Raw genomic sequence first — 14,235 nt, forward strand, 5'->3', positions numbered from 1 at the left:
TCCTTATGCATTTGAAGCTAAAGCATGATTTGGCTAAAGTACCATGGCTAGAACTTCTCCATCATTTGTCAATTGGTGGTGAAATTCACATAGAAGGTGTGTACTTCTCTTTTTATGTGCTTCTAAGTTCCTGTACATAAAATGTTCCTTGTTCTTGATTCTCCTTCACATAATTTGAAAAAATCTTTTAGTTGTAGGTATGGGTTTGCACATACTTCTTCCATCTCTAACTAATGGGAATACCATTATCGTTCTCAAAGTTAAGTTCTTGCCATTTCCTTGGATTTTTTGAATTCCTTCAAAGCAAATCTTTGTAGTGGTATGGTTTAGATCTAGTTGATGAGCTCCACTATCTAAATTAAGGCTTTTGCCATTGTGGAGGTGACAACGAATTCAACTTAGATGATCTTTTCTAGGATGGAGGCTTTCCTATGTATCATCTATGACAATATCCTGATTAGTGGATGTCCTATTTTGTGTGTGTGTGTGTGTGTGTGTGTGTGTCTCTCTCTCTCTCTCTCTCTCTCTCTCTCTCTCTCTCTCTCTCTATATATATATATATATATATATATATATATATATATATATCAAAAGGCTTAAGACTCATATGTCCATGTTCTATTTACCAGGTGTCAAAGGGAAACACTTTTGTACTTTGGGTAGTGGCATTGTTCTTTTAGCATGGGTAGAGTTTCTTAGTCTCAATTGAGTTGACCTTGGGTGGCTTGGGTCATATTGTGCTTGTCTATATGGCTTCCCGATACATATAGGACCTAGTGTAAATAGGTGGAAGGCCACGACTTACGTCTTTGTTGGGTTTATAATGGGCCCTTTTTGCCACAAAAGTCATCTAGGGTCTACACAAGATTCCAAAAACAACATTGTGTCATCAACATAAAGAGGAATGTGTTGAGTCTAATTCAAACCGAACCAAGTCTATATTGTTTGGGTGTAATTTCTTTGATCTCATAGGTCAGTTTGGGTTTTCAAGGATGTTAAAGAATCATATACTAATATAAGGGCACGATTCTCACTAATGATCACACAACAAATCAATCTCCAAGAATGTAATAACTTGTTCATGATTGCTATGCCCTACAACATGTGAACTTACCTCTATGTTGTGTTGATTAGCCAATATGAAGTGTGACGATCCTCATGGTAAAGAGTTGCACATGTAATCTTTATGATGGGATGCCCTTGTCACTCATCTCATCTTTCATATGGTAGGATGGTTTTCACAATGTGTACTCTCATTGCTCTCTTCTCTTGAGTCTTGTATTTAGTATATTCCATTCAGTAAGTATATTGAGATTTGATACCAAGGGGATACCAAGTTCATAATTTAGTAAAACCTTGGTTTACCACGAAGGTACAACTGTAATAGATATATACTATATAGTATACATTGAATTTGTTTCATAATGTGAGACATTCTTTGGCTCTAGTTCATTAGAACAATTAGTTGTCCAGGGCCTTGCGATGGGTTTTTGAAGATAATCTCAAGTTGTGAAAATTGCATGGTTTCCATTATCAAAGTGTTTGTGAATGCAAATTTGGAGGGCCATAGTAGGATCCCTATGTTCCCACTTATATAAAGATTGAAACAATTGAACTTCAACACTTACTCTACTTGGGGAAACAAAGACTAGGGACTTGAGCTTGCTATTGCCTGGGAGACATTGTCTTCAGTATCTCCAACACATTGCACACACATTGTCTGTTTGCACCCTATATAATAGAAATGTAATCATCCTCTTTAGCAAATCACCTAAGCTGTCTTCATCTACTCCTTGCTTGAGCTCTTCTCACCTTGTTATAATCATCTATAATGCCAATGCCAAGCTTAAGGTATTACTACTATACACTATAAATTTTTGACCTGTGATTGGTTGAGCTAACCCCAAATGCCCCATATAAATGTGAACCTTTATGTATTAGTATTGATGATAAAAACTAGCCACAAATTTTGTAAATGAGCTAAGTTAACCCTCTCTTATCAAATAGATATGTGAGCCTTACAATTATTTTAACACTAAGAATAAAATTAGCTAGTCATTGGTTTGAGCTAACCTTATTACTGGTGTACAACTGATAACAATTAGTTGAGCTAACACCCCACCACCTCAACTGCACGTTCCACACGTCAGGGTGGTGTTAATAGAATGATTCAATCGATCAGAGAGTGTCATTTGGGGAGGGTACAAATCTTGCATTTCGCATGATTGGTAAGTGTTTTCATGTTTGTCCTAATCAAATTAAAATCATTAGGTGGATTTTTTTAAAAATTGTTCCCTTCTTCATCTTAACTTAAATCACCCAAAATGAGTAGCATTTTGATCAAAATCAAGTTCCTCCATTGTTTCATTTCATCTCAAGTCAAAGAACAAAATGCATTGTAAATGAATGAATCCTCACCAACTTCTTCAAGAACAACTCCCTTTTGATGTGGATATTTTGTGGGTGGTTTTGATCATCCATGCATGCACTCACATCATTATTGTTAAACAAACCACCACCCCAATATTATTATAATAAGCATGTTGTCCTTATTTTTACCCCTTGTACTCTTCTTCTTCTTCTTATGGTGGCGACCCTCACTCAAATCATTATCATGATGATGATTATTATTATTAGATGAAAATCATTCATATGTGAATACTTTACAAGCATTTACAAATCTAATAAAATTCTGTAGAATTCGACAAAGATTTTACTTGAAAATTTATTGTAGTTCATACAAATTGCTCTAATTATATAGTTGATCTACCTCACATTGCACTAATGATGATGATTGGCTACCATTGTAGAATTGAATGGTTAGCCTAACTTCACAAAATTTAACAAAAACCCAATAAAAAAAGTGGAAGAAATCATGGAAATAAATGGAAATCCTGTCAAATTAAATGAAGGAGAAAATGTGGTTCTCTGGTTCATCTACTTTTCTTTCAAGTTCTATTATTATTATTGGAATTTAGTTCTCAACTAACTATGCTACCTTACAAGAAGAAGGAGAAAGAGAATACGTACATACATGCATACATACATACATTTACATACATACATACATACATACATTTACATACATACATACATACATACATTTACATACATACATACATACATACATACATACATACATACATACATACATACATACATACATACATATACATACATACATATACATACATACATACATACATACATGTACATACATGACATACATTTACATACATACATACATACATACATACATACATATACATACATACATACATACATACATGTACATACATGACATACATTTACATACATACATACATACATACATACATACATACATACATACATACATATACATACATACATACATACATACATGTACATACATTTACATACATACATACATACATTTGTGGAGTTGTAGGTTCTTGAATTCTCTTAAATAAATTTAAAAATTGAATGGGAGGAAAAAGAGAGATTTGATACTTCTGATTAACATGAGATTTTGGCTAGATAGGTGAAGGGTTAGGGATATATTATAACTTATATGTGTCTTCTTTCAATCTCTAAATGCAGGCAGACATATGATATTGATCTCTTCTGCCCTGCTTTTTTCTAATCAGTTAGGGTAACTGTATGTAGCAGGGAGGATTCCCCTTTCCATTCTCATCTCATCATCTGATTCACTCACAAAGACTCATTATAACACCTAAAGCTTGAGTTGATCAATTCTAATCTCCAACACTGATGATCGCAACCAATATGAGACCAAATGTAGCTGAGACTCCCGCTGATCAATCCGGTGACATAAAACTCGGCAGCTAAATTTAGTTAAAACAATAGACTGAATCACGAATGACTGGATTCAATGAAAACTTTAGAGAAAATCATGAGCTCTAACTGTCACTTTAATCCCATCATTATTTCGTTCTTTTCTTCTTCTCCTTTCCCATTTCGCAGGAGTGTCTGTTGTGTGTGCAGAAATCGATCGATTAACTCAAATTGTTTTTGCATTTGCAGGGAATTGTGTCGCCACAGCAACAGGGCAGGTCGTTCCGTCGCCACGGTAAAGATTTATTAATTAATTAAGTCATGAGATTAGCAACTGATTATGCTAATGACATTCAATTGGGGGGTAGGTTTTTGCAAGGAGGGGGGAGATTAATGAGTTCGTTTAGTGAAGCAACGATATTAGTGGCTAATTACATTTAATTAAGGGAATAAAGTGCACAATGGCCCAACAACTACAGTTACTAAAACTAATCACAAGCACTAATTAATTATGAGATGAAGGAGGAAATTAAGACGTGTACTAGTAGTAGTAGTAGCTTGTGAATTATCTTGTTTAACTTTGGATTAAGACTCGAGATTAGCAACTAATCACATATACGGCGATAACACCTTACGACTCGAGATTAGCAACTAATCACATATACGGCGATAACACCTTACGGCATGATATATTGAGACCCATGATAACTCATTAGGAGCCAATGGTAGAGACAAAAGGGAATGTTCGCACAAAGGAAGTAGGGACACGCCGATTGAAGTTCCCCTAGCTATGCCTATGTCAAGTTGTACGCGCACTTTGTACATGCCTATTGATCTATGTCCTTTGTGGCATTGTAAATGTGGGCCTCTGAATTAACACTCCACGTCGATAAAATTCTATGCTTTAATTGCTAGCTACAATGCGAGATTAGCAACTAATCACATTGATTCCACTAGGTCCACAACTAATCAAAGGCCTTCAGTGAAGACGAAAGGAATGCTATACAAGATTGTTGTTTGGAAGAGGGAAGGTCTAGCGACAAGTCTAGTGGAGTTCTCCTTAGGCCTACCGTATGTGTGCACACTTTCCAATTGCCTATTGTGGGTTCTCTACGGCATGCCTTTCAATATCAAACCCCACACTTCTCTCATCCTCATGGTCAACTTCTTCGGCCTCGTGCTAGAGTTTGTCTACATCGTCGTCTTCCTCACTTGCGCTTCCAAGCATATGAAGGTAATTCGTGCTGTATAGAATGTGTTGTTTGTTGCTCACCTAGTGATTTTCGATATTGGTTTTAGCTTGAGTTCATGTCAACTTCATAATCTTCAACATTTACATTGTTACCAATAATTAGAGGCTAAGTTACCCCTTCGTTTTGGCAATGCACAACTAATTGTTGTATATTGTGACCAACCATATTCAATAATAGTTTTGTATCCATATTGATATCTATGATCACCATTAAACCCTTTGACTTCAATTTAACAAGGTTCTAATTACCTCTTAATCTTAGGATTACAAGATGGTTTAAGGTTCATAGGTTGGAAGAAATAAGTTACAGTTTGGGGTATATATTATCACTTGATTGCTTGTTATTTTTTAAAAGGGCAACTAATAATCATGCTTGATCAATTTTGTACCATTTGCAACATAGGGACAAGATCTTGTCATGGCTATGTACATGCGTAAATCCACAATGAATTAAAATATTCTTGTTTAAGGATTTGTGGTTTATTCTTGATTCCCTTGACAATCTTCAAAACACAAGTAATTTACACAATGTATCTCAAACAGAGTGGCCTGGCCTATTTCAAGCCATTTTCTAGTTGGTTAAGGTCCCACCTAAGACATGTAAATTTAATACGTTTGCACAACCCTATGCATGAGATCATTTCTAGCTTAATGAAGACCACAATGCATAAACTATCTAACAACTTTCATGTTCCACAGACATTGTCTTTTTAGCAAGGTTTATCATTTTAGAGATGAATTCATCCTAAGTCGTAAGATTAAGCAACATTATTGATTACCTCTCCAACTTACTAATAAAAAAGGGTCCATGGATTATTTTTTATTGTGACTACTTCTTACGATTACTCCATGAGAGTTCAAGGTTTATCATTGATCCTCTCACTCAATATTGATTGATGGTCTCTTCCTTAAGACTATATGGTTGATTCTCTATCTCTCAATATTAGCTTGAATATGGGTTATTAATATCGAGTTAGCATTGTAGGTTAGCCTCCCAAAGCACTTGAGTGAGGGCAAATATTGTATTAGTGAGACCCCATAGATTAAATTTCTTGCCACCCCTTTCCCACACCAAGATGCCATCAAATGCTCTAACCATTGCTTCAACATCCATCGTGACAAACCATCTTTGAATGTTTGAGCTTTGGCTTATCCGTTTGCATAGTCCAGTCAACATTATAGTCTTCTACCCAAGAAGGTAACCACTTCATCAATCTATTCAACTAATGATCTAGGGGTGACATAAGTTACACTGTTGTCTCTAATGAAGAGGCATCTATAGCTTGTTCCTACTACTTTTAAGAATCAAGATTGTAGTCTTTAACATTGAGCAGTAATCAAGAGATCAAATAAGTCAATAGGTTGTCCAAATGCCACATAATTATCAATGTTGCTAAACCATATATTTGGTGTGAAGTTGAAAGTTTTATATATGCTTGCCCAAAGTTTTTATAGTGTAGAAAGAGGGATGGAATTCAACCCTTGGAGTTTCACATGATTTTAAAAGCATGATTTCACATGTAATGTTGTTGATCATTTGAGAGCGCAGATACAAATGATGAAGTGGATTCTAGCCGTGGTGTTGGCATATTCCCTAGTGATTCTCGTTGTCTTGTTGGGCCTCCAATATACACTCACAATGCGTCAACTAGTTGTTGGGTCAATGTTTGTCCTCTTTGCAATTGCCATGTATGCTTTCCCCCTCTCTATCATGGTAACATCTCATTCTCACCCACATATCTCCATCTAAATATTATTTTCAAGTGAAGTAATCCATATATTAGTCAGTGTATTTGACTTTTAGAACTTGCACTCAATGCTCAAATCATAAGATTCTAGGAATGGAGCATCAAGTTTATTGCCTTGTCAAAGTTAATTGGCATTTTTGCATGGGTACTCATACAACAAATATTCATTGTCCCCAAAATATAAATGTTCGCTGATTTTGATAGGGAATAGTGATAAGGAGGGGAAATGTGGAATATATGCCATTATTACTCTCGATTTTCAATTTTCTCAATGTTGCGGCATGGTCATGCTATTCCATTGTCACCAGGGATATTTACGTGGCGGTAAGGCATTATCTACTACCTAGAATGATAAGATACCAATGAATATCATTTGTCAAACAATAATCAATTAAAATTTGTGAACTACGTGTGTCTTGCATTGATCTATTGTTGTAGATAACTTTGGTAATGAATTCTGTGTTTGTTGAGTATTCTTGTTATTATACATATAATTACACATGACATACCACTATATCCATATTGATTCTTAGAATATCGTATTATGAATATTTGCTCATTCACTAGTGACAAAAACTCTTTATGCTTAATAACTCGTATGCCATGTATGAAAGATTCTCACATTCATCTAGCTTATGTACATTCACCTAGAGTCAAATTCAATACTTAATAGTACGCTCTTTAGTGTATCCACATGAAATTGAATTTATCTCCTTTATTATTCATGTTTCCTTGCCTATGGGAAAATAGCATTGTACATAGATATTGAAGATATGTACTTCGCTATAATTTACTCTTGAAAACTAAAGGGATTATGAAGAACAATAAATCTGCCTAAGCTATCTTTCTTGTAAACCTAAGAAGAGCATTAGTTGAATCAACAAGTTTCAATAAACTAGGTGAAGTCACTTGTCATGATGTCATCAATGCGCAAAAAGTAGAGTGCACTAATATTAGTGTTGTACTACATCATAAATTTTGAATGGGATTGACAATGATCATGAACTATCTGAAAATGCAGATACCCAATGGGTTGGGATGCTTATCAGGGATAGCACAACTAGGCTTATACATGGTGTACAAAAGGGATATGCCCAATATCAATCATGAGCAGAAAACTACCAATCATCAACAACAATTGGTGATGCCAATATGGAATATCCATGCCTCAAAAACATCTCTTGCACCCCACACACACCTAGGTCAAATGAACATTCCTCCCATTAACAACAAGAATTGCAACCACACTATCCACAACAATGTTTGAGCCATGACGATGACCTTTTTGGAATTTTGTTTTCTTTAGGTCAAAGGGGCCATTGTAATGTTTGTAATTTCCAAACAACTTCAAGAGGTTTATGAATCATCTCTTTCTCCATATAATAGATTTTACTTTTGACTAATCCATTTATTAGAACACGAAAATTAACGGGAAATTAACATATTTGAGTTTGAATTAGAATTAATGTCATGAATGCAACTTATTATTGTGGGCTTATTTAGTTTAAAACTCAAGGTTTATCAACCCATCAACAAACCTAGGTCAAATTATGATTAGAATACTATAGATATTCGTAGGAAGATTCTCAAAATATCAAATCTTCATAAGGATGGAATTGACTTGGTGAGCAAAACATTGGTGTGATGATATAAACTGTTCGATGGGCTGAGATCCCTCAAGGTGGGTGCCGATCACAGGGCTTTACATGAAGGCATGCTCATACATGCTGAAATCATGTCTTACACAAGATGGGTTGGGGAAGGATAGTCACTTCCTTTCCATCTATTTTGCATTTTGTAGCTGATATGCTTTTTAAAACTAATGGAAGGATATGTTTTCTGGAAAAAAAAAACATTGGTGTGACGAATGCATGCTCACCATTTCTATAGTTAATTTTAATGGGTCATGGCCCATGGGTAATGATATTTAGGAAATTGGTTATCCTAAGAACTAGAACTTGCGACATGTGGGAACACATAGTGATATGGGTTGTTGAGCTATATAAAGGGGACCAACTACCCCCTTCGTTAGGAGATCTTAAGACACTATCGAGACTCTATTGGTGAGGCTAAGCTCTCAAATCTCTACGTGTTCCCATATGTCATAGGTTCATATGGGTTTGTCATAGTTCTTAGGATAACTAGTTTCTTGACTATCCTACCCTTGGCCCATTAAAATTTAGCTTAGAATTGGTCCATAAGGTTATACCTATAACAATTGATGGGGCTAATTGGATCTATTTGGATTTGTTATTCAACTATTGAGGTATAACATAAGGTAATATTTAGTTCTATTGGACATCATTGGTATTTCATATTTGTCTCATGTCCTTCGCCCAAAGGTGGTTAAGCACCCTTAATTCTTCATTGTTCTCCTTAATCTCTTTTTCTTTTTCTCAACAAGTTCTTACAAGCTGTTAATTGGCGTCATGGGAGAGATTATGTTTCATGTTGAGGATACAATATGCTTGGCACCTCCCTTCATTTCATAGACTTAGTGACTCATTACAGTATTCTAGATCAGATAGGCATCAATTAGGGGTTAATCTACCTCGGCTAGATAGGATATATGTAGATGATTATTTTAGTGATATTGGAGGAGAAGTTGGGATTATTGGGGGTTCTCTATTTTCTGACCATGCTCCGATGCTTTAGAAGTTGGTTAGGATTTAAAAAAATAGGTTTTCTACTAAAATTCCTATATCCTTCTTTTCGAATGATATTTTTAGAAGTCTAGTGTTGGGTATATGGAATTATGAGATGGGGGCTCAACTATCTAAAGTTGCTAAGGTGCAAAAGGCTTTGTATTTAATTGCCGAATTTTTTAAGGATAAAGTGTTGTTGCAATTACAAGAGGCCAAACAAAAGATGTTAGCTTCTAGGAGGACGATTGTTGCTCTTCAAAAACTTCAGGAGAAGAACCCACGGGCTTTGTGGGTTGGAGCTAAATTGCATCGAACACGTACTGAGATGCAACAAATTGAGGATGTTATAGCTCAACACAAATTTTGTGCATCCTCGACGAAATGGTCTCATCTTGCAAATAAGGTTAATGCTGAGTTTTTTTGTGTAAATAAAATTGGCCGTACTAAGAATGTAATGAGGCAATTAGAGAGGGAGGATGCATCATTAACATCGGATGATGTTGAAATGAGGAGAATTGCCTCGGACTTTTATAAATCCTTGATAACCTAGCAATCATTTACGCATGAGCAATTGGCCTTAAGATCTACATTATGGTGTGTTATGAAGAAAAAAGATAATGTTTCTATGGCTAATAAATTAATAAAACCTTTTAATGTTCATGAGGTGTATGCTGCAATTACGGCCTTAGGTAAGAATGTATGTCCTGGCATCGATGGTTTTCCTCCTGAATTTTTTCTTTGCTATTGGGATCACATTGAATCAGTGTAACAGAAGCGTTACAATAGGTTTTTACTTTGGGTGATATGCCTTATCAATGGACTGCATGGTTAATTTTTTTGATTCCTAAATTGGAGGGGGTGGTAGTTGACATTAAGAAGTGGCGGCCGATAACTATTCTAAATACTATCTACAAGATCTATGCTTTAAACGTCCTTGCTTTATGTATGCAACCTTTATTAAATGATATTATTCATAAATCGCAAACGGGTTTTATGCAAGAGCATTCTATTTTTTATAATATTTTCATGTTCTGGGAGCTTACAACTTTGGCAAAAGAGAAGGATGTTGACCTAGTGGTGTGATTGTTGGACTTTGAAAAGGCATACAATAGAGTTGATTGGTCTTTCCTCGCGGAAGTTATGTTACAACTAGGATTTCCAATGGCTTGGGTAGTTGCAGTAAGAGCTTTGTATAATAATGCGTCTAGTTCCGTATATGTGGCGGGAGAAGTTGATGCTCCCTTCTCTATTTCAAGGTCGGTTAAGCAAGGATGCCCATTGGCCCCTTTCCTATACTTATTAATAGTTGAGGCTTTTTATGTGTATTTTAATAATCATGCCTTAAGGATTAAAGGGTTGCAATGGGGAGTCGATAATAAGCAAGTGCTTGACAATGAATTTGCTGATGATATAACTTTATATGTGGATGGGGAGGAAAATAATTTGCGTAATGTTCAATGTGTGGTGCAAGAATTTTGTGAGCTATTAGGTGTTATTATAAATTGGAATAAATCCATTGGAATACGAATGAAGAATAATAGAGTTTCACATTGGTTGCCCCATCCAGATTTTCAATGGCCTCAACATGGGATGTCAATACGATATCTTGGTTGTCAAATTGGCGTTGATATTACTCATGATCAACTTATTGCCCCTTTGTTGATGTCATTGAAGAGGAAATTGTTGTTTTGGTTTTCAAGACATCTATCATTGGCTGGAAGAATTGTAATTGTTAATCAAGTGTTTCTATCTTCGATGTGGTATATCCTCTCATCTTGGTCGTTTTCAATATCTGTTCTCTCTCAGATACAAAGGCTTGTCCGCAATTTCTTATGGGGTGCATCTGATGCAAATACAAGATCTAAAGTTGCGTGGAAGGTAATAATATCTCCTCCTCATGAGGGAGGATTAGGGTTGATAGACCCAATGTTTCAATGTAGAGCATTACTTGGGAAATTTGTTGTGAGAAGTATGTTGCTAGGGAATGAGCCATGGAAATTGTTACTTCATGAATGTATGAAGGAATTGGTTCCATGTAGAGGTGGACATCGGAAGCGAAATGTGAGGTGGTGGTTTGTGCACAAGGATATGCCTTTGACTTCTATTTTTACTTCAGATAAATATTTTAACTATTTGTTAAGATCTTGGAAATGTTTGTTGCCTAATCTTGTGCATAAACATCCTATATGGGAGGACGAGTGGAAATGGCAACCAATTTGTTGGAACCCCTTGATTAAGGATGATTATGGTAATATGTTAGGAAGAAGGACAAGATTAAATTGGGCAACGGTTGATGAGACATTTGCGGCTAATGTTGGTACTTGGTTAAACTTTAATCAATCCTCTAGGGATGTAAGGAACAAATTTTCAAATCAATACGAGGTGGTACTTTAATGTTCCAAGAGATAAGTTATGCTTGTAATAGGATTTTGCCCTCTTCTTTTAATTCAAACCATGTATGGTACATGGCATTCTCTTCTTTTAATGTCTTGATTGGAGTAAGAGCTTATACATCTAATGAATCCTTCGTAGCATATATAATAGTTTCGGAGGGAAAATTGCAATGGGTCTCTACGGAGGATGACCTTCTCAAATTAATGGAGTGGAAACCTATTAGTGTGGTTGCAAAAACAGGGAAGGTATGTATTATTGATCCCCATCCTGAAAAAGTAAACCCTTTCTGGAAATGGTTAAATAATAGTATTGGCATTTTGGAAATGGTTGTGGGCTCTACGAATTCCTCACAAAATCATTACATTTAGATGGTTGTGTGTCCACTATGCACTTCCAGTCTTGGAATGGATGCATAGGGAAGGGGGAACCAAAACTTGCTCTTTTTGTGGGCTTCACTTGGAATCAATGCAACATGCCTTATGGAACTGTATTGTTGCATGTTCTGTTTGGAAACATATGTTGTGTCTCATTGATGTTGCATATAGACCTAATGTGATTTCATGGGGAAATGTCTTTTGGATGGACGTAAATGTGGATAAACATAATTATGAAAGGGAAAAGATATCGTTTACCCTTCAAACTAGGGGAAGGCAAGTTAAGGACATACCATACTCAAGCCCAAATCGGTTGAATGTGGATGCCACAGTATGGGCTACAATATCGTCGGTGGTTCTATGGAATATTTGGATAGGTTGATGCCAAAATGTGTTTCAGCAAATAAAGCAAAATCTTGTTCATTGTGTGAAGGAAATTTGGTTGATGCTTATCTCAATTCTAAAAGGTCAATATGACTCCTTCACGGGTAATGAAGATATGATTTTTCTGAAACAACAATCCTTTAAAGGCAAATGGAAGGATTTGTTAGTTTTTGTGGAGAGAAATGACAAAATGGAAGGGCAATATGTACCCCCTGCGATGGTTGTTCCCTCCATAGGTGGAGGTTGGTTTCAATTAGGACATAATGGGGGATATCTTACCCGCCATTAAATTATATCATTATAGGCATGTATTTGCTTATTGCATTGGTAATGGAAACTATGGTGTAGTTATATATATATATATATATATATATATATATATATATATATATATATATATATATATATATTTGTAAGACAACATTTAAATTTTAGACTTCTAGCATGTTGTCATTTCATTCTCAACGTCTCTATTGGCCTTTCTTTAAATATAGTAGACTTCATTGCATCATTTGAACTATGCGAACTACACCATATCCCTTTGGGATATTATTGTGTCAATTGTTTATTCGCATATTCTTTGTGGCCATTGCTCCAAAATTTGTGGCGAGGAAAAGATTTCTTATTTGACAACACATGGTTGATAATTGTGGTGCACAACTAGCAATGTTTATCATAGCTTGAAGGTGTCACTTACATGGCACATTACTCGATGTTAAGATGTTGTCAGACGTTAGACATAAGCTGAGATTATCATATTTTATTTAGCATAAAAGTGTTTATTTTATAAGAAATAGTGGATGAATAGCCTTTGGGCTATTATATCACAACTTTGGGCATCATTAATTGAATAAAGTTGTGCCCTCAATGTTCCCCAATTGCACCATCCCGCATTGATGCAAATGTGAGCTAATTTATATGGAGGCAACAATTCATATGACAAAATGATGGGATCTAGCGTTTACGCATCAAGGGAATTATTTGATGCACTAGTATAATGTGTGAAACATGTGCCACTACGTATCTCCCCCAAGTATGGATACAATCCCCCTCTAGATTAAACCAAAATTGCGAGTAGGGTGCAACCCCAAGATCCCATGGTTGGCATGGAAAACAAATTCCATAACTCTTCTCATATTCCAAAGTATTTCTTATTTATTACACTCCATTCAAAACCTAATATGAAACTTTTGAATCTTGTTTATATGGTTCTAAAGTTATTGCAACCATCAAATTTGACATCGAGAATGAATTCAATAGCCCTTTCCATGCCCAAAATCGCAATGGGGAGTGATATGGTTGCAAGAAATAGGTGCACAAATGACATTTTTATCTTGATTTCTTCTTTTGTCATATGCAAACACTCTTGGATATTTTTAAGAACTTTGCAAGTGAACTTAGAAATGTTAGAACCTTATATTTCAACCCCCATAAAGAAGCACCAAGTGTCACTCCAGTGTCAAAGAGGCTTTTCATAATGAGAATGCAACATTTGATTTTTCCTCTATTGTATCTGATCTCAAAACTCATAGTAAGATATATTTCCCCCTTCTAAGCAACAAATAGCACATTCAACTCCTTTATGTTTGTAGGGAACCACATGCCAATTTATTCAAAGGTTTATTTTTTCTTTTTTTTCCAAAATGAAGCTACTTTCCCAT

The 14,235-nt window shown here is 35.5% G+C and overlaps 1 protein-coding gene across 2 annotated transcripts; it reads left to right on the top strand.

Moving 5' to 3' along the window:
- The first annotated feature begins 4,715 nt into the window (after nt 1-4,715).
- On the top strand, nt 4,716-8,174 carry LOC147850310 (bidirectional sugar transporter SWEET4-like). 2 transcript variants are annotated; one of them, XM_087336528.1, is made up of 4 exons: nt 4,716-5,011; nt 6,579-6,743; nt 6,982-7,101; nt 7,799-8,174. In XM_087336528.1, exons 1-4 carry the CDS (start codon nt 4,775-4,777, stop codon nt 8,042-8,044), a joined length of 768 nt encoding a protein of 255 aa, XP_087192654.1. In that variant the 5' UTR covers nt 4,716-4,774; the 3' UTR covers nt 8,045-8,174. The 2 variants fall into 2 exon arrangements, with proteins under 2 accessions (XP_087192654.1, XP_087192655.1); XM_087336529.1 differs by lacking the exon at nt 6,982-7,101.
- The last annotated feature ends 6,061 nt before the right edge of the window (nt 8,175-14,235 follow it).

The sequence above is a fragment of the Azolla caroliniana genome, unplaced genomic scaffold, assembly GCF_043228905.1.
Source record: "Azolla caroliniana isolate FFs.n. ecotype wild unplaced genomic scaffold, voAzoCaro1.0.p SCAF_21, whole genome shotgun sequence".
NCBI classification, from domain to species: Eukaryota; Viridiplantae; Streptophyta; class Polypodiopsida; order Salviniales; family Salviniaceae; genus Azolla; species Azolla caroliniana.